Consider the following 26,319-nt stretch of genomic DNA (forward strand, 5'->3'; position numbering starts at 1 on the left):
ACTATTTTTGCTGGATAAAAATTATTTATTTTTAACATAGTAATTATTTAGTTTTTTAGTAATTGACCAATAGAAGAAAATAAATAAAATGACGTTATTTTTTCTCTTGATTTTACGAAAAATGTAAAGAATAAATGTTTTTTTTAAATTTCTGTTTATAACTTACCCCTTTCTTAGCAATACATCTAGTACAAAACCAGTCTTGATTGTCCTTAGGTTCGGCATTTATACCAACACATAACCAATGATACCTAAAATCAAATAACCCTTTTGTGGATTACAATTAATGGTTGACGTGTTTGGACACTCAACTTAATAAACCAACCAATCAACATTCAATACAAGTCCCCAAAGTTGATAAGCCAAAGAATAAGAAATCGTTATTTTAACACTTTAGGGACTAGTATAATAAACAGCCCAATAATAGTTAACCCCCTCTCTGTAGATTAGCATCATGTATTGAAATTAGCTGACTTTATGGTAGAAGAAAAGGTTCTCATAACTGCTGCATAACAAGGATGACAACATCCATAAATTCGAAGATCTAAAATAAAAAATTTGGACAAACGAACAATAACACTTGTAGAGTGTCAGAACTGAATAAGCAGAAGTATAAACAAAATAGTAAGTAAATATGTTGCAAAATTGCTCAAATACAGCATATTGTTAGAGGACATACTTATATTTTTTTGGACTTGATTATAGTGATGCTTCTCATATAATATTGTACTTTGTTGTCTTGGGAATCAGTATCCCAAATTACAGATGAATAGGACAATTACATACATGAAAAATTGTTGCCAAAAAAGTTAAAAATCAACATATTATAAATGGACATACGGACATTCTGATAAAGATTATGGAGTTGCTACACTATCTAAAAGGTACCTAATTGTTTTAGGAATCATCATGCCAAGTTTGAAAACGATAGGACAATTCTAACCTGTCCAAATTAACGAAAAGAGCCAACCGTTCCAAACAGACAGACCGCCCCGAATTAAAGAAAAGTCATAGAATAAGGATGAATAGAAATGAAAACCTCAAATATTTTAGGGAATATTGAAAAAAAGTTGCGCTTGCGCAATAAAAACATAATATGAAACTTGAATGGTACACATGTCAAGTTGGGACAAAACTGAAATAATATCTTTTTAATGAAAATATATCGAAAAGTATTAGATTTTTCCTCTAACTTTATGTCTCTACTGCATAGAAATTAAATTTATGTTTATCTAATATTGTTTACATTTCACCACTGTCAATGTACTTTATGACGCAACTTGCGTAATCACTCGATTACGAAATGTAAACGTAACTTGCGTATAACTCAACAATTAATAAAATAATTTATGATAATAATTGAAATTAAAATACTTAAAAATATATAATTGGATATAAACATCTTTTACTCTCAGACCTTGAAAGAATTAAAAATCAGCTGCTAAGGATTTTTTGTAAACAAATTCATGCGCAACCCTAATACAAATGCCGTGATCATTATTTCTTAACCAAATATTTTTAAAGTCATTTTTTTACTAAATTCATGTTGAAATGAATTTTTGTTTAAAGTTTTGCTAATACTATAAGGTTTAAATCCATTGTGAATAGGACAAATTTGGCTGGACGATTGGCTGTATGGCTTTTAGTATACTATTAAAAAAGGCATTTATTTTTCATAACATTTCTCGATAATATCTGAAATCATATGATTTTAGCCTTGTAGCCATTTAGGGCTTTCAAAAGTTCCAATTTTATTTCAGGCTAGCCAGGCAGAATCTTCTACCTGGATTCTATTCTATACTTTATCTTCTTTGAGAAAAGCTTCGCTTTTAAAAATTAAAATGTTTTAATTTGATAGAACTTACCAATCATCACATTCGTCACAACCTATCATGGGAGATCCATCATCCTGTTTACCACAAGCTGGACAGATCCATATCTATGAGAGAAAAAATATATATAGCAGGAAGGAAATAGATAGACAGATAGAAATCTTATGGACAGAGGATCATGAATTGTTGAATGTCACGGGAAATGCAGCATTGATTCTCAATAAATATAGAATCAGATTCATCACTGTAGCTTCCAGCTTCCAGGTTTCAATATAAAAAAAAGAGTTTTAAAGCTAATTTTATGGAAGGTCTCTAATGTAAATCTTGTAAATAAAGATCTCAAAAATGGCGTGAATGGATTTTTCAGTTTAGTATTAAACTGTTCTAGATATAATCAATCAATCAATCAAATTAAATTAAATCTTAAGCTAATTTTAGGAAAGGTATTATCAATCAATCAAAAATTTCAACGACTCGCAATTGAAAAAGACTCATGTTGATGAAATCTCAGAAATGGCATTAATGTATTACTGCAGTGTAAATTTATCAATGTAGCATTAAGATGTTGCAGATATAATCAATCAATCAAAATGCAATAAGTAATATTTAAAAATCTTACTCTACTTCTAAGTCAATTCTAGCAACTATCACTAAATTGACCTAAATTGTTACAGATCTCTGGAATGGCTGGAATGACCTACCGTGTTGCCAGATTCATCTGTGTAGCTGCCAACAGTTTCTGTGATGATTCCTGAACTTGTTATTAAAGTTCTCTAGAATGGCTAAAATGACCTACCGTGTTGCCAGATTCATCTGTGTAGCTGCCAACAGTTTCTGTGATGATTCCTGAACTTGTTATTAAGGATCTCTAGAATGGCTAAAATGACCTACCGTGTTGCCAGATTCATCGGTGTAGCTGCCAACAGTTTCTGTGATGATTCCTGAACTTGTTATTAAAGATCTCTAGAATGGCTAAAATGACCTACCGTGTTGACAGATTCATCAGTGTATCTGCCAACAGTTTCTGTGATGATTCCTGAACTCGTTATTAAGGATCTCTAGAATGGCTAGAATGACCTACCGTGTTGCCAGATTCATCTGTGTAGCTGCCAACAGTTTCTGTGATGATTCCTGAACTTGTTATTAAGGATCTCTAGAATGGCTAAAATGACCTACCGTATTGCCAGATTCATCTGTGTAGCTGCCAACAGTTTCTGTGATGATTCCTGAACTTGGCCCGTCATCATCATCATCATCATCTATACTCTCCCTAAATTTGAAACCGATTAATATCCGGTTGATAAGAACCGGTTCTCAGCTAAACTGAAAAATCATGTATAACATCGTATTATATCCAGTTTTCTACGAATATAAAAATGTGCAATCATAACATGAAAACCAGATTTTTTAGCCCATGCCTTTGGCACTTCAAGGGTAAAAAAAATAGTTTTAATCTAATGCTGTACATTTTAATATCCGCGGAAAGCTGTTTTCAATACGTTGCGATAGATAACTAATATCATGTATTTGTCAAAGTATCAACACCTGAAAATCATAATCTTACATAATAGCAAAGATTTCTTTAATTAACTTAGTCTGTCTGGCTGTATTTCAGGCCATCAGTCCGTAACGCTAATGGGGAAATGTTATAATTTTTCTCGACTGCTATTTAAGATATAAGGATGATTTTTCAAGTTATTTTTTGCGAAATCCACATTGCGAAATTATCTTAATGTGGTTTATTGCAACTTGAAATAAAATTGCCAACTAGTGAAAAATAAATAGGTAATAAGAAAGAGATATATTTAGATAGATTTAATAAAAATCAGACCCTACAGAAATCAATTCAGAGATGCTACGCTTACCAAAAAATGCCCAAAAAATTTTCTTTACAACTTTTAAAAAAATGTCAGATACCTAAACACCATATGTTCCATATTTTTAATTCAATGGAATTTATACTGAATGAAATATTCAACACCCATACAAATCCTTACCTGGATTTATGCCGCTTAGAATCTCGGTGCTTTCTTGACTTACTATCCTCTTCTCGTTTTCTTTTATGTGAGTGTTTCTCTTCTTTTATTTTGGGTGGTCGGCCACGAGGGGTTGAACTTGGTGGCGGCAAAGACTGAAAAACAAACAGATGTTTAGTATAGATATATATACAGATAACTACCTTCCCCCCCTTTTCCGATGTCTTTTTTAGTCTGCTAGCAAATTGTTTTCTGCTACTTGGCTGTGTTAATATTCACAATTAATTGATTTTCATTCCCAATTGAGAGTCGGCACAAGGAAATACATTTATTTAACCCTTTCTCCCTCTAGTGTTTTACTCTAATGAGTTACACAAGGATAAGACAATGAACGATAAATTAATATAAATCCCAAATAAGAACAATAAAAATTATATCTTCTATTAATGTAGATTAATATTATTGGTCTCAACGTTAGGACGCTACAACTTTTGAACTAATCAATCAAAATTCAGTAAAAGAAGTTAACCCTCAGTTTCTTAGCCAACGAATAAGATTAAGTGGTTATAAAACTTTGGGTACCAGTGTAATTAACAGCGCAATGTCCCCTACCCCCCTGAAAAATTAAGAAAATGTTTATCCTGTAAACTCAGGGATCCCAGGGATAAGACAAACTGTAGAACATTTTGGGGACAACTGTCCTACACATCTTTCTTGAAGTGTAAATGGAAAACAAAAAATGTGTGCCCTATAAGAAGAAAACAAAAGTTTTAGACATTTATATCAAGATTAAATCCTGAAATTTTCAAAATATTCTAACGAGGGTTTTTTGAGAAAATTATATTTGAAAATTTCAAGTTCAATTTTCATCCCCTAGGAGTCAACGCATAATCATGACAAGAAAAGTAAAGATTATTTATTTAAAATTTTGAACAAGTTTGCTTTTATAAAGTTCTTCATAAAACTACTCCTGAAGGGAGTTAATTAATGGCCATTTTTATCGGTTGCTTTGCTAAGGTCACGGAAATTCAGCCTTAAATTAATCATATATAAAGAGGTTTAATGAAAGACTTCACAAAAGCAAAGTTGTTCAAAATTTTAAATAAATAATCTTTGCTTTTCTTGTCATGATTATGCTGTAACTGCTAGGGGATAAAAATTGAACTTGAAATTTTCAAATCTAATTATTTTCTCAAAAAACCCTCGTTAGAATATTTTGAAAATTTCAGGATTTAATCTTGATATAAATGTCTAAAACTTTTGTTTTCTTCTTATAGGGCACACATTTTTTGTTTTCCATTTACACTTCAAGAAAATGTGCCTAGAGGTCCCTAGGGCTATACAAAAGACAAGAAAGCATTGTAAATCTTTGAATTGGTGAAAGAAGTAAAAACTATAGGTATTTCTTTTTAGGCAGACTGTCGTAGATTCATTTATAGTCTAATGTCTCTAGGTAATAGATTTGTACAAACTAAATTAGCTGGATGTATTCGAGTCTTAACATGTGTACAACAAGATCTCAAAAATGTCCAGACCTTAAAGTCTAAAATTTGAGGAAAACATTGCATGTTTTCAGTTAATATTCATCGCTATTTCTAATAATAAAACCGTACGTACAGGAAATAGCACTGATAAAATATCTTACTTTAGACGAACTTGAGCTGGGCTCTTTTGCAGGAGTTTCTTCCTTCACTATGTTCTTTATTACAAGTTTAGGTGTAGATGGTACTTCTGGTTCAACCTAGAAAAGTTTAAATAGTCGCAATATGCCAGATTATCATCCAGCAACCTCCATCATGACTATAGTCTTTATAACAAGTTTAGGTGTAGATGGTACTTCTGGTTCAACCTAGAAAAGTTTAAATAGTCGCAACTTATCAAATTATTATCACGCAACCTCCATTGACTTTATACCTTATTAAAAGTTAAGACGTAGATGGTATTTATAATTCAACTTTAAAACAATAACGCTAATATCTCATTAAATAGTCGCAATTTGTTAGATTATTATCACGCAACCTTCTCGAATCTATTGCTTATGACAAACTTATGGCTAAAAATACAAAAATATAAGAATAACTGATAACTTAGTTTTTACAATAAAAATAAACCCTTGTTCAAAGGATAGTGGACAAAGTAATGCCACGTCTTGCGTTCATGCGTCATATTAGAAGGGTGGCGCAAATTTCATATCTCAGTTTTCGCTATTTGATTTACTATATTTCTCTTTAAGATAAAAGTGATGCTTGCAAGATTATTTAATTCGCTATAATATAAAGATATATTTTTTTCAAATCGTGAAATCTGGGATCTGAAATTTGCGTCACCCTTCCAACATGACTCATGACGAAAAGTGGGGAAGAGAATAAGGTATGGGGTAGAACCGGCTCCCATAATGCAATCGTTTCTAAACCTTGAGTTAAGATGACGGGTAATAAAAATCTGAAATAGAAATGACGCAAATGACGCAAATTCTGACGTTTATCTAAAAATGCAACATATAATAATAGCTATTAAAACAATTTTCAAGCATAACTTTTATCTTATTAGGATAACAATTAAATAAGAAAAATATTTTTAACTTATGAAATTCGTGATCAAACACCTAATTGAAAAAAAATGCAAGACATAGCTTTTATTTTAAGAAAGACTAGGGGCAACGGACGCCCCCAAGAAGCCTCTAGGTGTTCTTTAGGTGGGAGGGGGATAAGTCAACCGCCCTTCTACTTTTTAATTTGAGTTTTAATAAGAAATATTCAGTAAAAAAATTTGGGGGTGTGATTTTAAATTGGGAGGGTGGAGATACGCTCTCCCAAAATAGTTAAAAACCTTCCCTGTACCTAAAAAAAAGCTTAATTGCAAAGGAAAACCAAACAGATGTCATTTTTTAACAATTTTATAATAAAAAAACATTGGCGCACTTGTATAAACACCTTATCGCTAACAAGTTTTGGAATAGATAATCCAGAACCATCCAGTTCAAAGGGAATGGAGAAAGAGAGGGAGTGAATCTATCCGAAAATAGTTATGATCGAGATCTTCCTTCATCTTGAGTTAAACCCAATCGTTCAAGGACGTTTAAGGAAGATGAGGGAGGGGGGGGGGAGGGGGTAAAGTAGTATTCACCGACCTCCGAGAACTGCATGTAAAAAAAAAATTAGATTAACCCTCCACACTCATCCCAAACAAAATTCAGAAAACCTAAAATTTTCACGCCATCCGCCCCCCCCCCAAAAAAACCCTGTCAACAAATAATTGCTTACCTTGGGAGGTACAGTTTTAATCTTAAGCTTGGGAACTCCCCCATCCTCTGGATTAAATATTTTGGGTCCTTTGCTCTTCTTATCCTTGTCTTTCTTGTTCTTTTTCTCCTAGCACATGGGTTTGGTCACCAGTGGTTATTTTCTACTATGGCTTCCAAACCGATTAATATCAGCTGGATTAAAACCGGTTTTTGGCCATACTTAAAAATGATATCAATCATGTAGAAGTAGCATAAAATTAAAATAAAATAAGGGGGGGGGGAAGTTCTGCCACTTTCGCGTAAACAGTGTGCAGTGGACTAGGTATTGATTTTAGATTATAGGTTATTTAGGATAAAAGTTTACTTTTGGGTATTAGTTCACGTATATTTAATAATTTTTTGAATAGGTCTCCAGGTTCAGGTGCTGCAGGCTGGAAGGTCGTTTCTGGACAGGTAAAAAAATTAAAAATTTTTTGTTTGAAGAGTTAGAGAGCAACTTATAAAACAAAATATGCTTCTTTTTGAATGTTATTATCATATCTGCAGAAAAAATTAAATTCGGCCTCCAGGTTCAGGTGCTGCAGGCCTCCAGGTACACTCTGGACAGGTAAAAATTAAGTTTTCTTATTTGAAGAGTTAGAGGTACACTTATTTAACCAAATATGCATCTTTATGGATGTTATCATCATATTTGCAGAAAAATTTAAAATTGGCCTCCAGGTTCAGGTGCTGCAGGCCTCCAGGTACACTCTGGACAGGTAAAAATTAAAATTTCTTATTTGAAGAGTTTGATGTACACTTATTTAACCAAATATGCATCTTTTTGGATGTTATTACCATATTTGAAGAAAAAATGACAATCGGCCTCCAGGTTCAGGTGCTGCAGGCCTCCAGGTACACTCTGGACAGGTAAAAATTAAGTTTTCTTATTTGAAGAGTTAGAGGTACACTTATTTAACCAAATATGCATCTTTTTGGATGTTATTACCATATTTGAAGAAAAAATGACAATCGGCCTCCAGGTTCAGGTGCTGCAGGCCTCCAGGTACACTCTGGACAGGTAGAAATTAAAATTTCGTATTTGAAGAGTTAGAGGTACACTTATAAAACAAAATATGCATCTTTTTGGATGTTATTACCATATTTGAAGGTAAATTGACAATCGGCCTCCAGGTACACTCTGGACAGGTAAAAATTTAAATTTCTTATTTAAAGAGTTAGAGATACACTTATTAAACCAAATATGCAACTTATTGGATGTTATTACCATATTTGAAGGTAAATTGACAATCGGCCTCCAGGTTTAGGTGCTGCAGGCCTCCAGGTACACTCTGGACAGGTAAAAATTTAAATTTCTTATTTAAAGAGTTAGAGATACACTTATTAAACCAAATATGCAACTTATTGGATGTTATTACCATATTTGAAGGTAAATTGACAATCGGCCTCCAGGTTCAGGTGCTGCAGGCCTCCAGGTACACTCTGGACAGGCAGTTATAAAATTTTTTGATACTTTTTGATTTGGACACCTTACCTGGATCCTGGTGACCACTGGTGACTGCTTGTGGCCGCTGGCAAGGTAAATTCCAATAAAGGTAATATTTGATATTTGGTAGAAGGGAGGGAAGATTGACTTTTATAGAAATAAACAGGTTGAGTTACGAGACTGGACATAAAGTTAAAGCTCAGATTGATTTTAATGATTTAAATGTAATATCTTGTATTTTGCATCTTAGCTTGAGGAATTTTCATTTGCTCATGATTTAAAATTATTTTCTTTAGGTCTGTTTACACAATTCTTATCATTTTTATGCATGCATACAAGTGAATGGGTAAGTACTAACTTTATCAATTTCTTATCAATATATTTGCATTTACAGGCAATCTGGGTATTCATGGTTAATTTTTTCTTTAAGTTGAGGGTAATACTATTTCTTTAACATACAAATTAAATGAATTTTCCTCAAGACTCCACGATTCTGATATAAATAATACAGGACATAATATATCTGTCCATAAGATTGGCAATAGATTTTATGTAAATGATGATAGTCGTCCAATCTATGAGGTAGATGTTGATTATATTGAAAAACATGTAGTTTTACTTGTTGTTGAAAAAAATGAAGTACTTTTTGAAATAGAAGATTTGTTAGAGATAGTGAATCAGGATTGAATTGCTCTTCCCTATATACTAACTTTACATTCTCTTGGTAATGAATAAGTATGATTTGACAATTTTTATTCATATATTCTAAATATAAAGTATTAAGATAAATAAATCTAGTCTGTTGATTAAGCAGTATTTTGTTATATAATGTATTTGTATGATTTGACAAGTTTTTTTTATATTCTAAATACAAAGTATTAAGATACAAAAATCTAGTCTTCTAGTTAAGCAGGATTTTATTAAATAATGTATTTCTTTTTGATAATGTAAGTTGTACATATTTTAAAAAAGATAATTTGATCTGTAAAATATTTTTTTCAGAGTTCTAAAATGAAGAAAAATTTATTGTTCACTGGAAATAAGTAAATGACGAAAGTTATGTGAATATTATTTAGGATAACATTGCAAATTTTATGCTCTAATTCTTTATATAAAGTTTCTTTTCTATTTCTACATAGTATACCTTTCTTTTAAATAAAAGATTACACATTTGATTTACCTGTCCAGCAGGCTCTTGGAGGCCGCCTACAGCCTGTCTGGAGCCTTAAATGCTATATTATACTAAATTATTATAATTTAGCCATTTTCTTTTTAGAAACCATTCCTATAAATTCAAAAATAACCATTTAGGATTTTTTAACTGGCTACCAACAACCAGCAGTCAACAGGATCCAGGTAAGGTTTCCAAATTAAAAAGTATTAAAAAATATTTTATCTGCCTGTCCAGAGTTAACCTGGAGGCCTCCAGTACCTGAACCTGGAGGCTGATTGTCAATTTATCTTTAAATATGATAATAACATCCAAAAACACGCATATTTGGATTAATAAGTGTACCTCTAACTCTTCAAATAAGAAATTTTAATTTTTACCTGTCCCGAGTGTACCTGGAGGCATGCAGCACCTGAAACTAGAGTCCAATTTGAATTTTTTCTGTAAATATGATAATAACATCCAAAAAGATGCATATTTGGTTTTATAAGTGTACCTGTAACCCTTTAAATAATTTTTTTAAATTTTTACCTGTCTAAAATGGATCTGGAGGCCTGCAGCACCTGTACCTGGAGGCCGAATATCAATTTACCTTCAAATATGATAATAACATCCAAAAATACGCATATTTGGTTTAATAAGTTTACCTCTAACTCTTTAAATATTTTTTTTTTAATTTTTACCTGTCCAGAATGTACCTGGAGGCCTGCAGCACCTGAACCTGGAGGCCGATTGTCAATTTACCTTCAAATATGGTAATAACATCCAAAAAGATGCATATTTTGTTTTATAAGTGTACCTCTAACTCTTTAAATAAGAAATTTTGATTTTTACCTGTCCAGAGTGTACCTGGAGACCTGCAGCACCTGAACCTGGAGGCCGATTGTCATTTTTTCTTCAAATATGGTAATAACATCCAAAAAGATGCATATTTGGTTAAATAAGTGTACCTCTAACTCTTCAAATAAGAAAACTTAATTTTTACCTGTCCAGAGTGTACCTGGAGGCCTGCAGCACCTGAACCTGGAGGCCGATTTTAAATTTTTCTGCAAATATGATGATAACATCCATAAAGATGCATATTTGGTTAAATAAGTGTACCTCTAACTCTTCAAATAAGAAAACTTAATTTTTACCTGTCCAGAGTGTACCTGGAGGCCTGCAGCACCTGAACCTGGAGGCCAATTGTCATTTTTTCTTCTAATATGGTAATAACATTCAAAAAGATGCATATTTGGTTTAATAAGTGTACCTCTAACTCTTCAAATAATTTTTTTAAATTTTTACCTGTCCAGAGTGTACCTGGAGGCCTGCAGCACCTGAACCTGGAGGCCGAATTTAATTTTTTCTGCAGATATGTTAATAACATTCAAAAAGAAGCATATTTTGTTTTATAAGTTGCTCTCTAACTCTTCAAACAAAATTTTTTTAATTTTTTTACCTGTCCAGAAACGACCTTCCAGCCTGCAGCACCTGAACCTGGAGACCTATTCAAAAAATGATTAAATATACGTGAACTAATACCCAAAAGTAAACTTTTATCCTAAATAACCTATAATCTAAAATCAATACCTAGTCCACTGCACACTGTTTACGCGAAAGTGGCAGAACTTCCCCCCCCCCCTTACTTCTTAATTCATATTTTAATAAGCATCGAAAAATATCCAAAACTTAAATATCAAGGCTTAGCCATTGACCAAACCATGCCTTTTTCTCTTTCTTTGCTTTTTTGGCTGATTTATCCTTGTCTTTATCTTTCTTCTCTTTTTTAGACTTCTTCTTCTCCCCTTTCTCTTTATCTCCTTTTTCTTTATCTTTCTCTTTGTGTTTCTTTTCTTTTCGTTCCTCTTTATCTTTGGATTTTTCGCTCGAAGATTTTTCTCGTTCCTGATTTTTTTGTTTTACTTTTTAATTTTCTACTAGACCATTATAAAACGCTTGTAGCAGATTAAGGCTTTCAATTATTTCATTATTATATATTCAAAATGATTTGCACGACAGTTTCTCTTATATACCTAGCAGGGCGTTGCGTGCGGTGCCCTAACCCTGCAAAGCTATCCTGTACCTGAAATAACCTAACCTGACCTGAATAAACAAACAAATGAAAAACTAACCCTTCCCTCTTTTTAAATTATTTTAAAAATAAAAAAAAGAAGGCGGGGGGTTATTTGCTCAACAAGGCACTTTGTATTTATAAAAGTACATTTTACTTTCAATTTTTTAAAAGTAAAACATTCCTTTTCTTTGGCCAATTTTTCTGCCTCTCTTCTTTCTTTCTCCTTTTCTCTCTCCCTCTCCTTTTCTCTTTCTCTCTCTCTTTCCCTCTCCTTTTCGCGCTCCAGCCTCTCTCTTTCTCTTTCGCGCTCTCGCTCCTGCCGCTCGCGTTCTCTTTCTCTCTCCCGCTCTTTTTCGCGCTCTCGCTCCCTCTCTCGTTCACGTTCCTGTCTCTCCATCTCTCTCGCTTTCTCTCTCTCTCGTTCTCGTGCTTTCTCCCGTTCTCGCTCTCTTTCTCTCTCTTCTTCGTTTATGGAAGGTTCCTTTTTAACCTGTTGTTTAAATTCAAATTACAGCTCGTTAATTTTAAAAAACTTTATTAGAATATTCTAACGGACAAAGTTATATATTTTGAGCTCTAGGGGCACTTAAAGAAAGTAAATGGTGGATTACGACGGGGGAGGATGATTACCATACATTTTCAATTTTAGCTTATTGAAAAAGTTACATTTTTAAAACATTTATTCCCCTTCGAAGAGTGTAGATATCCTCCCAAAAAATAGATAAAACCTTCTAAGAAACTTTAACGTGGAGGAGAAACATATCGGTCCAGTTTTCCAGGCTCCTTCCGTGCACACAGACAAACACACTGCCTCCTTTTAAAAAGATAATTCTTTACACAGGGAATGGGATGGGATAGTATATTAGTTATAGACAATAAGCTATTATTCCCCTTTTTGTCACATAGGTCCTGTAATGGTTTTAAGCTACTTTTATAGCCCCTAGATGCTAGGGCGTATCCGCTTTTAATAACATAAATTGTTTAAAAATGAGCTGTAAGATTAATTTCCTTTGTGATATCAATAATGCTGAGACCAGGGGGTAAGCCTCCCGGAAAACTTGGAATGAACCCAGGTGGTGTGGAGGTGGGAGGTGATACTGCGCGGGGCGGGGACACCTCCCCCTCCTCCAGCTCCCCTTCTTCTTGGTCAGAGGCGGCGATGTTGTCGTCCACAGAGGGAGGGGGGTGGTGAGGTAGGAACCCAGGGGGTAATAATGAGTTTAAACCTTAAAAAAAACAAGGATGACAACATCCACGAAAGCGAAGCCTTGAAACGGTAGGACAAAAGAATATTAACATTTGTAGAGTGTCATAACTGAATTATCAGAATATATATGTGTAAAATTTCTTACATTTACATTTTTAGGACTTTTTTATATATAGATGATTCGCTTCTAACATTGTACATTGTTGTCCTAAGAATCAGTATTCCAAAAATCAGATCAATCAAGTTTTATAGATGTCTCTGGGTGGTTTAAGGCTGTTTTCATAACATACTTCGCCCTCAACAAGAGTAACTATGAGAGTAGCTGCGCGCAAAGGAAAAAGCTATATTTTCTACAACAATTCTTATTGCTGGAAAAATATGAAACATTACCTGGTATGAAATTTCCGAATCCATATAGGTTAGGTGGCAAAATTGGATTTGCTCCTAGTAAAAATAAGACTAGATATCACAAAATCTACAATACAAAGTAGTATGGATTTTTTTATCTGAAGCTTAAGATCTCAGAAATTGCTGGTCAGAATTGATTTTGCTTTTCTTTCAGGTAAGCATAATAAATATCTTGGGTCGGTTTTAAGCTATCTTTTCCCTCCCTTAGCAACTTGTACCTTTAAAATTAAAAAAAGCGGCGGCATACAGCTATACTACACTAACAAGAACAAACTTCTGCAGTAGAAAATTATTCAAGCCTTTTTAATTCTAATCGTTTGAGAGTTTCTGTACAACCTTTAAAATTAAAACAAACTAACTGTCCTTTCATACATAAACCAATCAAAGGAATGGAAATCTATTTTGAATATTAAAACTAGCTAAATAGAAAATGAAAAAAAAAAACATTTATGATTTCCAAATATTAAACAGTGAGAAAATCAAAGTTTTATGACATAAATCTTACCTGGTATAAGACCAGGACCAAATTGACCCAGGGCACCTGCAAAATAAGTCAATATATTAAATTAAATTAACCAAAATTTTATTCCTACTGTTTCCCCATGAAAAAAAATTTCAAACCAACTATCTTTAGAAGTTTGATAAATTCAACATAAAAAAAAGACACACTTACTAAGATTAGCAGCCGCAGCAGCCAAAGCTTCCTGATTTGGCAGCTTGATGTCCTTGTCGGTAATTTTGGGAATTCTTTTCATCTTGGGCAGCTTGGCTCCAAAATGTTGGGGCGGGGGGATCTGATTATCCCGCTGTGCTGAATGGGGGGATCCCAATCTAAATATAATGAAATGTATGAAAACACTGGGTAAAAATGAGAAATTGCATATACAATATTATTGCAGGGGTGTATATTCTGCACAAGATTAATTCTATTCCCCTGCTGCAAAATTTTTAACTTTTTTCCCCTCCTGGTTGTTTTCCAGCAAGGAAGGGGGAAAAATGGAAAAAAAATTTCAGTTTATTTTATTTATATTATCCCCTCCTCCCACATATTATTTTAGTTTTTTCACCAAGGAGGGGAGAAAAATGGAAAAAAATGTTTTCTTTTCTCTTATTTTTTTTCTTCATTTTTTCTCCCCCAACAACACATTTTTTATATTTTTTTACCCCCCCCCCCCTTAGCAGGGTTAATTTTGTAGAATATATAAACACCCCTGTATTATTATTATTTCTAAAACTAAAAAAAGGGAAAGTATATTATATCCTATACTTTTTGGATTTAACATTAGACAACCAATGAACCAATTTTGCATTAAGAGATAAAGCAATTATCATTAGGTACAGTAACAAAAAAATATGTTTACCTTCTACTGGCTTTGGGTTTTCTTTTGGCCTCTTTTTCACCTCTTGCCAGTTCTTTCAACAATTTCTTAAAATAGGATATTGATTAGGCAATTCAAGAAATTATGCACTCTTGATACATTTAAATATGTCTTTTTAGTTAATAAAAAAAGGGGGAAAAAGGCATTACTTACCATATATGTTTGTATATAAAATTTGATGAAAGGTTAAAAAATATAAAATGGGCAAATATAAAAATATATTATAATAATTTCTACTATACCTAACTTTAAATATAAAGTAGTAGGATTTTTTTCTGTCTATTTTAAGTAGGCATCTTATAAGTCCTTAGATGGTTTTAGTCTACCCTATTTTCTAATTTTAGTCTTGTGATGGTTTTAAGCTATTTTTCTAGCCCCGCTATGCTATGACCTACATAGTCCCTAGATGCTAGGGGCGTAGCCGCTAGCTAATTTAAAAAAGAAGTTGAGTGGTCAACTTACATAAAAAAGTAATCTTACCTTTTGTGAAGGATTCTTGTTTAGGGAACCAGGAGGTCTACCCAGAGTTTTGGGTTCTGTAGATTTGCTGGTGCTGCCAGAAGTGGATGGTCCTGGTGGTAATTTTATGTGGATCAGAACTTTTTTATTATTTGCCAATCTATAGGTATATGTTCAACAGTTCTATAGTATTGATGTATGTATCCCTCCTACCTTATTCGTCTGCTAACAAATTGTTTTCTGCTTCTTGTTGGTGTGTAAATACACACCACACCATTGGTTGATTTTCAATGACCCAATTGAGAGTCAGCACAAGTACAGTGCGATGGGTAGATACAGTTTTTTAACCCTTTCTCTCTCTAGTGTTTTACTTTAATAGTTCGAATCAAAAATCTCCACCAATACTTTATTAGAACAAGACTACTTTTCTTGGAAACTTTTCTCTTTTGTCTACAGACATATATACCTAACCTATATAACGACAGAAAATTAGTTTCTGATACTTAAAGCCAAATAAATTTAAAATCCGATGAAAAATGGTTAATATTCGAAAATTTCAAATATACAGATAATTTCTTCTATTTGTTATTATTCCCATTACAAAAACGTCCAGTTACTTTAACATATCCTTAGATAAAAGTAATAGCATCTGTGTGTGTTTGTTCCAAAAGATTTCGCTAACCGCTAACCCGATATGATTCTCCTTTACAATGGTCCTTATTGGTCCTGGAAAGGTTTATAACTATTTCTGGTTAGGATATTCCCTATTTCAAACAGTTTTTTTTACTTTTCTTCTTAAAACAAAAACATGGGGGAGGGGGCGAATAAAACCACCTCCACTTAAAGTACTCCTTGAGGCCTCTGGGGGCGTAGCCGCTAGATGAGTATATTTTGATCCACATTCCTGAAGCTTTGGGAGGTGTTAAAACTGAAAGTGCTGGCAATTTGTCTGATTCCCTAAAATACACAATAAATATGAAATTTTTAAAATAATATTTTAGACTACATTATTCCATGTTTTTCCCTTGTTTTATGCAGATAAGTATAAAGTTAGGAATGCACTTTTAAGTGTTAATAAATGTAATTTTTTTATGTTTTAAACAAAGAATATGACTCCTTGAAATTTAGATCTTACAGCAGTAAAAAAAATGTTGTCCAATTTTTCAAATGCTACCTTTAAACATTTGTGTTTTTGGTTTAATTTCTATGTATACTTATAGTAGATAGATAAAAAAAATTTATTCACAACAGTAAGGTGCTGCTTAAATTAACACAATTTGTTAAATGCTAGTCCCATTTTAAAAGTTTCATTTCTTTGTACATTAAATCTAAAATTTTTGTTGTTTCTTTTAATATTTGATTAAGTCTAATCAAATTAAAGTCAGTGTCTTTTTGATAATCTCTTTTCACGAAAACAAAACTATAAAAGTGCAAACCTAAATTCAGGGGTGTATATTCTGCAAATTTGACCCTGCTAAAGGGGGGTAAAAAATAAAAATATGTGATTTTTTTTTTGGGGGGGGGGGGGGCCCGGGGGGGGGTGGGTAAAAAGGAAAAAATTAAGAAAACTGAAAACATTTTCACCAATATTCTCGCCTAATTGGTGAAAAAAAAACTAAAAGAATATATGGGAGGGGGGAAAATATGAATAAATAAAGAGGTCTGAATTTTTTTCCCATTGTTTTCCCTTCCTTGCTGGAAAAAAATAAAAAAAATTTGCTGCAAGGAAAAAAAAAGAATCTTGTGCAGAATATACACCCCTACCTTAATTTAAAAATTATTAAATGAAATGTGTGGTGTACCCTATAACCAAATTTAAAGGATTATACCTAATCCATTTTTAATTTCCATCTGTCACAATAAGCAATATTTTTTAAATATATTTTTTAAGGGTGCTACAATTTAATATATTATTATTATTTTCTTTACATGCATATTAATACTCTATTTAACAAAAGATTAAGTTGTGATATTAGACAGCTTTAAACAATAGTTGAAAAGGGTTATTGATATAAAACACTAATTCAAAATTAACACAATCAAATAATTTACATATAACATTTCAATAATAGCAAAAAGTGTACTTAGTGAGATCTTTTTAAAATCATAAAATAGGGTCAATAATGTTATATAGTATTACTTAGGAATTTATTAGAACTTAATTTGTATTATATGACATTAAGAATATTGTAACATTTCCCATAATTTAGCATGCTAATTTATCCAAGTAAATTCATATTTGTATTACTAGAAAAGCACTTAAATTGGGCATTAGTTCATTAAAATTTGTTGTTAAGCATCAAAACAAGGGATGGCAATCTGAAATCCCAACTAAACATATTTTGGGACATTCTCACTAAAAGTCTAATTTTGGATTAAATGTCAGAAAGCATATTCAATATTTGAGGCAAAATGAATTTCCATTCTTATTTATTTAGAATATGAATTTCTTTTAAATAAACCAACCATTTTAATACCAAAGCTGTGAAAAATGTGTAATGATTGCCATCCCTACAATGTAATCTAATTCCAGGAAAATTATATATTCTATACCATTATGTAGTTCTCTTTTAAAACAAAATATTTTAAAAATGTGTATGTGTAGAAGAGGGGGGAGGGGAAAAATTTCTTACCAAGTTTGCCAAAATAATTCAGGGGTAGACTATTACTTTGGTTAAAAAGGAATTAATCAAAAATCCTATTTATAAGTTTACAACTATTTTAGGTAGACAATTAAGGGGATTGCTATCCTGTTAAAGAGACCTTTTAACACAAAATTAAATTTGGCATACTTGGTGAAAAATAACCCTCCTTTATGTAATATAGTTTTAGAAAAGGATCAAGGCTGAAGAAAAAGATACAATTTGCTTCATTTGTAATTCAAATTATCATATACCATAATAACTTATTTGTCAACCAACAAAAGTGCAAAATTTTCAAAAAAAAGAATTCAGCAATAATCCTTAACATATCAACCATAATTTTAGTGTTTGTGTTCATCATAGGTTTTAAATACAATTAAGAGATTAGAAAATGGGACAAACAGGTTTTTATTCTAATTATTTACATTATATTTTATTGCATATTGGACAATTTAATTTTTGGACAATTATCACCATGCTTGCCAAATTATTGTGTTAAAATCAAGGAAGAAAATATTGTTTTCCTTTTTGGAACTCATAACATTTTTGACCAAATACCAAACCGATTTAAAATTACATTGTGAAATCATGACCAAACCAAAATATGATTGATAATTTATAAATACCCCAGAGATTGACATCCATACATAAAAAGATTTTCAAAATAAACTACTTAAGGATTCTTTTAAGAGGGGGAGGGGGAATAGGATGGGCAAATAAATAGAGAACATTTTAGGGGTTCTTAACTAATACTAAATATAGTTAATAGCTAATTTTGAGAGTTAATTTAAAGGCCAGTTGCAATTTTATGTGCTCACAAATCACCATCATTCCACCATTTGAAACCTTAAATTTGGCCCATTTACTAATCCCTTTGTCCCTGCAGGTCCACCAATTCAGGGATACAAGGATAGGACAATGGACAATAAATAAATCTTTCCTCCCAATTTTTATGAAAATTTTTTTTTTGGGGGGGAAAGGTTGATTTATCTGCCATTGTCATGTCTCTCTCTCTCTCCCTGCGGGCCACTTACTTGACTCCTCTCTCAATGATGTAGGACATTATCTCCTCTGTGGTTGAGAGTGAGGAGGAGGAGTGGGTGGTGTAGGGGGTGTATGAGTGGGTGGTGCTCACAGCTGGGGGGTGGTGTACAGACAGTACAGATAGAGTGGTGGTGGGGGGTGGCACACCAGGAGTAGAGACAGGGGGGTGGGCGTAGTATTGAGTACACCTGGGGGGTAGATAGATACACAGGTAAATAGATGGTAAGATACACAGATATCATGTAGATTAGATAAATAGATTGATAGATAAAAAGATGGATAGATAAATCAATAGATTAACTTAACATAGAAATTAAATCTATAAGTTTTAAAGTTAAATAAGTTTTTTTAATTTAAACACTTAAACTTTTTTATTACCTACTTATCAATAAACAATTCAGTGATATTATGGTTTTTATTTGCATATTTATTTTATTGTGCTATTTTAATTTCACATCTTGTAAAATAAACTGGCAGAAAATTTCTCAACAATGTAGTCCAAATCAAACATGTAAAATTAAACAAATAACAATATTTTTTATCACAATTTTAAAATCACCAAATATCTTGGTCAAAGATGCTGAGAAAAGTCCTTCAATTTCTTTTAGAAAATGTAGTTTAAAGCCTCTAACTCTAAGCTTCAATAATTTAAAACATAAACATGTCTTTCAATGTATCATTGTCCTGTTAGGTATAGGATTAAGATTTCAAAAAGTGATTGAATATAGTTTTCAAGCTTTATATACTTAACATTAATTAAGGGGGAGGTAAGTTAGTTGTGCTAAAATTCCGTAAAGGTGTGAGTTTTAAGGCTTAAAAACAGTAGTGGAACGGAAAAATTTATGTTAGCTTTAAAAAATTGTCTAAAGTTCTTTTAATAAGAAATAAACATTTTTAGTGAATATTATCGTTCTACTACTGTTTTTAAGCTTTAAAACCAGGGATGGCAAAATAAAAACCACGTGGTTTTAATCAAGTGGTTTAAACCAAAAAAAAAGCTAAAAAAAACAAAAAAAAACAAGGTGGGATGGTTTAAATGGTTTTTTTAATACAAAGGCCTATCTTTCCAGTTATATCCTTATAATAAAGTAACAGGATGTTTGTATGTGTGTTTGTATGTTTGTACCAAAGGATCTCGCTAACCGCTGAACCGATTGGGTTCTCCTTAACAGGGTAGCTTCTCATAGGTCCCGGAAAGGTTTATAACTATTTTCTTTGGGGGTGAGACACCCCCAACCCCCCCTCCGAAAATTTTTTTTTAAAAACTTTTCGCCCCCCCCCCAAAAAAAAATTTTTTTTTTACTTTTTCTTACAAAATGTAAAATAAAAAATTCAATTATTAAATTCGACTCTCTCCTCCTCAAGTGCCCCTAGAGGCCTCTAGGGGCCTAGTCGCTAGTCTTTTTATAATGTAAAAAATACAGTCAAAAACATAAATACAAAATTCAAAATTCTTTTAATAGTTTAAATCTTTATACTAAAGGGGTAGTTTCACGAAATGCATTTGAACTTAATTTAGTGAACCTCATATTTTTTCTTAGTTAATGGGGTAAACTACATTTAAATAGCATATATTTGAAATAAATTCAATTTTCTACCACGTAGTTTTTAAAATATCAAGACCTGAAAATTGTCTTTTTGTGATATATGCAATTTAAAAATGTGGTAGAAAGTTGAAATTTTTTCAAATATATGCCATATAAATGTAGTTTAACCATTTAACCAGGATAAAATATGCGGTTCACTAAATTAAGTTCAGATGCATTTCGTGAAACTACCCCTTTATACTAAATTAGAATACTTTAATTTGGATATTATTAAAAAAACCAAAACAATTATTAAAAAAACCCAAAAAAACCTGGTTTTTATTAATAAAAACCAATAAAAACCGGTTTAAACCAAATAAACCACACTGGTTTGATCTTTTTTAAAAAAAACCTGGTTTTTTCCCATCTCTGTTTAAAACTCACACTTTTACGGATTTTTAGCACAACCTAACTCCCCATTTCTCAAAAGATATATAATCAAATAAGCTATGTAAAAAGAAGAAAAAATAAAGCAGTAAAAAAACTATATTGCCTCCTAACTATCATCATGTGTGTTTTATTCTATATAATATATCTATCAAAGTTTCTTCAGGCATTGAAAATGTTTTACTATTAAAATTTTAGAGCCATAGTTGCCTGCTGTTAATAAAATATTATAGAAAATGAAGATTCACCTGAGCCCTCTGTCGACAATAAATGATACAATATCTTCCAGGTTTGAAGATGCCCATCTTTGTACTGGCTCGTGCTACAAAAGTTTTTTTCATTTATTTAAATTTATCTATCTTATTGAAAGTGTACAATTTATGTTCTTTAGACTTAAAGCAAGCATTTGACAGAGCACTATTAATTAACTAAATAAAATTATCTCATTATAAATAATACAATCAATTTAAAAAGATGATAACCTAAAATTTTATGTAGATTGCTTTTTAGGGAAATGGTTTTAGGCTATTATTTTGTTTCTAGACCTAAAGGGGTAGTTTCACGAAATGCATTTGAACTTAATTTAGTGAACCGCATATATTTTGCTAGTTAATGGTTTAAACTATATTTATATAGCATATATTTGAAAGAATTTCAATTTTCTACCACGTAGTTTTTAAAATATCAAGACTTGAAAATCGTCTTTTTGTAATAAATGCAATTTAAAAAGACGATATTAAAGTCTTGATATTTTAAAAACTAAGTGGTAGAAAATTGAAATTTTTTTCAAATATATGCCATATAAATGTAGTTTAACCAATTAACCAGAAAAAAATATGCGGTTCACTAAATTAAGTTCAAATGCATTTCGTGAAACTACCCCTTTATACTTTTGAAAGGAAAAAATATTTTATCAATAAAATTAAAAGTTTTAAACCAATAAGACAAATCAATTAATATTTACCTTAGGAATAGCCATCCTATGTTGCATGCCTGAGTCACTGTGTTCCAGACCCGGCTCTTTCTTGATGATTACTTCTTCCAAAATTTTCTCTACAATAAATATAGGTAGTTAAAATATCAAGTAGATATTTCAAACATCCATAAATCGAATCTCAACAAGTGAGGCAATTGAAAAAACAAATAGGTATAAAACGTGTCAGCGCTTAAAAAAAGCAAATAATTTTTCACTAGAAGTCAAAACAAAATTACGTTAAATTGATTTAATAGAGAATGCTTTCTATATACATTAAGATATATAAGTTTTATGGAATTTTAAAGTTAGGGGGAGATTTGAAATCTGCATCAAATTTTGAGCATTTTTTATAAAATTCGTTTTTTCTATAATTCTTTATCTAAAAGCGGAAATGCAATTTAAGTTAATTAATTTTGGGATCTGTGATTGGTGGATTTAAAAAATCTGCGCTCTGATTGGATGGCGTACATCATTCAACCAATTAGAGCGCAGGTAGTTTAAAATCCACCTATCCTATTGGTCAAAATTAATTAACTAAAAATGCATTTCCGCTTTTAGATAAAGAATTATACAAAAAACGAATTTTATAAAAAATCCTTAAAATTTGATGCAGATTTCAAATCTCCCCCTAACATTAAAATTCCGGAAAACTTATATATCTTAATATACATACTTAAATCTTTAAGACTTGATTAAAGGGATAATTCGCTGTCAAGATTGTACCGTATCGACATATGAATCATCATTTAAAATACAAAGATGATAGGAAAATTACATCATGTTAAAATGGTATCAAACTAGCTAAAATATGAACATATCTAAAATAGACGTATAGACAAGAATCACAATAAAAGTTTGAAAACTTTAGAGCGATTCTAATATGCATAAGAGTCTGTCTGTTGTAACTTGGAAATATAGACAGATTTTAAAGTATGATTCCATTTACTTATCTCTGAAACCATGGACGTTTTAACTGTTTATACAAACTGTTTATAAAACTTATACCTGGGATATCGGGTGTTGACGGCTTTTCTTCCACTTTAGCTGCAGCGGCTGCCTTTGCTTCTGCAGCTTTAGCTGCCTTAGCGGCTGCCTTTTCGGCCGCTTTTTTCTCCTCCGGGTCAGGTGGTATGTAAGGCGTTCGTGAGTCTGCTGTTTTTCCTTCCCTAAATAAATTTTTTTTTGTCTGTAGCTTAAGATTTCGGTAACTATAGAACCGATTAAGTTCTCCTTTTAGGGTAGTTTCAGGTAAGTGCTATTTTTAAAAATTTTTCCCAAATTCACATATTTTTTATTTACTCCCCCCCCCCCGCCCCCCTCCTTTAGCAGGGGATCCCGTGCAGAATATATCCCCCTGTCTTATATGACAAGAGGATGTTTCAGTTCGGTTACATTCTAAATATTCAATATTGGGGGAAACATTATAGAGGGGGGGGGGGGGGGGGAGCGGATGAGACACTTTTTGTAACCAAACTTAAAACTCAAAGGAACTCAGCATAAAAAAAGATTTAAAGTGTTAAAATTAACCATGGAAGTTTCTTTACTAATGTACAAGTTGGATCTGTAAAGAAACGGCAGCGGAACAGCCGCTCCCGCCAAAAACCGCCGTTTCCCGCTTTTTCTCGCCAAATCAGACAAATTAGAATTATTTGGACAAACTTAGGTAGGCTGAAGATTAATTTTGTTACCTGTATGGAGATAAGAATCCTGATCTGGTCATCATCACACTTCCTAGTTCTCTCAATACACAGTTATCATCATCCTACAAAATAAAAACAATTTTCCACTGATCAAAATATAAGGAAAGAATCCTGAACTGGTCATCATCACACTTCCCAGTTCTCTCAATACACAATTATCATCATCCTACAAAATATAATCAAGTTCTAGTTTAGTTATTCATCTTAATAAACTAACCAATTAAAAAAGTTGTTAAGAGAACGAACAAGAATACGACCTTATAAACTTTGGAAACTTGTGTAACATACATCCTAATGTCCACTCTCTCCCTGATATAACTTAAAAATAAAGATTTACCTTTCCGCCTTCGTCAGCGCCCGGTGTGCTGCTCTTAATATTTCTTCCGGCCCCTCCGGGGGTGGTCACACCCCCCTTGTTACCCTCCCCATTGGACCCCTCCCCGCCCAGCAGGTTGGAGGAGTTTGTGGTTGTCACTGGTGTTGTCGGGGCCTCCTAGATAGGGAGATGTTCATATGATTAAAAGATAGATATACAGATAGATTGGATGTTTAAAATCACCAAAAGATCTTAATATATCAAAATAAAAGTATTTTGGTGCCAAAGATCTCAAAATTGATTGGACTGATTTAAAAATGGATGTAGAATATGTGATAGATGTTGATGGGGTAAAGGGGGTGGAACTTTATTAGAGAACATGAGAATCTGGTATAAGATCCAGGTAATAATATATCCATTGATTCTATCACTTACATTGTTGTTAAAAAACATTTTTTCTCTCTAGAGGTTATTTAAAAATAAAAACATAGTGTCTGATAGATCATCCAGGTTAATAAATCTATTAAAATATACCTCTAACTCTGGATACATAGGTGGCATATAATCTGGAATATAGACTGGCCGCTGTAGGACTTCGCGGCTTCCAGGTTTCAAGAAGTTCAGCTGATCATCGCTCTCTATCGGATATTTTGGGATGTCTCGTGTGTTTGGTATCTGAAAAATTTTTATTGGTTCTTTTTGGGGTTATTAAATAATAAATTATCAGTTTTATCGAGGCTTTCCCTAAAGTTGCGGGTTGAGCACCCCCTCCCATTATTTTTAATTTACCGAAATAAGGGTGTGGGGATTATTAGTGCCTAAAAGGATACTTTGAGTGTTAGTTCTATTTTTTACATATGTTGTTAGATATGTAAAAACCTAAAAATTTCTAAAATTTTTAAAGGATTTTTGAGTATAAAATTGGCTTAAAGGCTAGAAAACAAAACAATATCCATATAGAAACCTTAGCAACATTTTTAGACACATGCATGGTATGCGGCTGTCTCTAACATCTTTAACTTCACCCAACAACCTGCGGATATGATTACCTGGAAACATTGAATAAATTCTGCCAGATCGTCCAGGTCCATTCCAACATCCTCGATAGCTGACGCAACATCCCACGTGTTCGCCTAGTAGTTGGAACACATTAAAATTAATTGAATAGCCATAGTAAGTTTAGTATTGTTTGAATCTAATTAGTAGGACACTTTTGTAAAATGAAAATGGACATACATTACACATTACAAATACACAATTTATCCAATATTATAAAGTAACGATTTGTTTGTGTTTGAAAGGTCTCATAATTGGCTCCACGGATCTTTATACAAATTGTTCCCGTAGAGGTTTAAGTCTTCTTATAGAGAGGGGGGTTGATATCCCCACTAATTTTTTTAAACAAGAATAAATTTGGTGGAAATTACACTCTCATAACATCGTGGGGTTTTAAATGTCCGTTATCATCTTGCTTTTCACCGTTACTATTGAATTCTCAATTTTATGGAAGCTTTCAATAGTACCTGTGAGGGTAATAGGCTATTTTTCAAGTCACTAAGAATACAATAATTTAAGATTATAATATTTACCTCTGTTCTGGAACATAATTCTGCTCTTTCCACAGTAGATCTTCCTAATCTGAAATTAAATAAATCAATATGCATTTTCTTCTGCAAAGGGGTGTATATTCTGCTTGGGATCCCCGGCTAAGGGGGGAGGGACTTAATAAATAAGTGTACTGAAACATCAGCTGATACTATTGTAAAAAAAATTTTAAGCGGACACTTTATGTAACTTAAAGAGACGGACAGGAGTGTATATTCTGCAAATTTCTGGTAAAGGTGGAATGGAAGGGGGGGGGGATAAAAAATATGTAATTGGGGAGGGGGGGGGGGGTGTAAAAATTAAGAGAAATGAAAGAAAAATGGGGACGGACAAAACAACAAAAAAGGTGATAAAAAAAATTAAATAATATAAAATTCTTACTTGAGAATATATTGTTGTAACACATCAACTAGAACTGATAAGGATATCTGATTTACAGAGTTCCAACCTACAGACTGACAGACCTAGATAGATAGATAAATATACAGATAGGTTATAAAATAGATAAATATACACTACAGATAGGTTATTAGATAGATAGAAGGATACAGATTTACAGAGTTCCAACCTACAGACTGACAGACCTATATATATAGATAAATATACAGATAGATTATTAGATAGATAGAAGGATACAGATTTACCGAGTTCCAACCAACAGACTGACAGACCTAGATAGATAAGATAAATATACAGATAGATTATTAGATAGATAGAAGGATACAGATTTACCGAGTTCCAACCAACAGACTGACAGACCTAGATAGATAAGATAAATATACAGATAGATTATTAGATAGATAGAAGGATACAGATTTACCGAGTTCCAACCCACAGACTGACAG

General features: G+C 32.3%; 1 protein-coding gene across 1 annotated transcript in view; it reads right to left on the reverse strand.

Moving 5' to 3' along the window:
* LOC145305343 (uncharacterized) overlaps positions 1-26,319 on the reverse strand; it is a 31,305-nt gene that overhangs the window by 3,814 nt on the left and 1,172 nt on the right. Inside the window, exons 2-26 of the mRNA XM_080146960.1 lie at positions 25,856-25,938; positions 25,459-25,507; positions 24,919-25,002; positions 24,404-24,544; positions 23,891-24,046; positions 23,542-23,615; positions 22,859-23,019; positions 21,842-21,930; positions 21,126-21,199; positions 18,895-19,092; positions 16,053-16,175; positions 15,240-15,378; positions 14,742-14,806; positions 14,054-14,211; positions 13,886-13,921; positions 13,363-13,416; positions 12,773-12,991; positions 11,944-12,254; positions 11,417-11,593; positions 7,072-7,179; positions 5,454-5,549; positions 3,830-3,963; positions 3,009-3,102; positions 1,866-1,939; positions 167-251 (exon numbers count right to left, since the gene is read on the reverse strand). Coding sequence (XP_080003086.1) covers positions 167-251; positions 1,866-1,939; positions 3,009-3,102; positions 3,830-3,963; positions 5,454-5,549; positions 7,072-7,179; positions 11,417-11,593; positions 11,944-12,254; positions 12,773-12,991; positions 13,363-13,416; positions 13,886-13,921; positions 14,054-14,211; positions 14,742-14,806; positions 15,240-15,378; positions 16,053-16,175; positions 18,895-19,092; positions 21,126-21,199; positions 21,842-21,930; positions 22,859-23,019; positions 23,542-23,615; positions 23,891-24,046; positions 24,404-24,544; positions 24,919-25,002; positions 25,459-25,507; positions 25,856-25,938 — 2,982 coding nt within the window. The remainder of the gene's footprint in view (positions 1-166; positions 252-1,865; positions 1,940-3,008; positions 3,103-3,829; positions 3,964-5,453; positions 5,550-7,071; positions 7,180-11,416; positions 11,594-11,943; positions 12,255-12,772; positions 12,992-13,362; positions 13,417-13,885; positions 13,922-14,053; positions 14,212-14,741; positions 14,807-15,239; positions 15,379-16,052; positions 16,176-18,894; positions 19,093-21,125; positions 21,200-21,841; positions 21,931-22,858; positions 23,020-23,541; positions 23,616-23,890; positions 24,047-24,403; positions 24,545-24,918; positions 25,003-25,458; positions 25,508-25,855; positions 25,939-26,319) is intronic.

This window comes from Acartia tonsa, chromosome 14 (genome assembly GCF_053477335.1).
Source record: "Acartia tonsa isolate MP-2025a chromosome 14, ASM5347733v1, whole genome shotgun sequence".
Lineage (NCBI taxonomy): Eukaryota > Metazoa > Arthropoda > Copepoda > Calanoida > Acartiidae > Acartia > Acartia tonsa.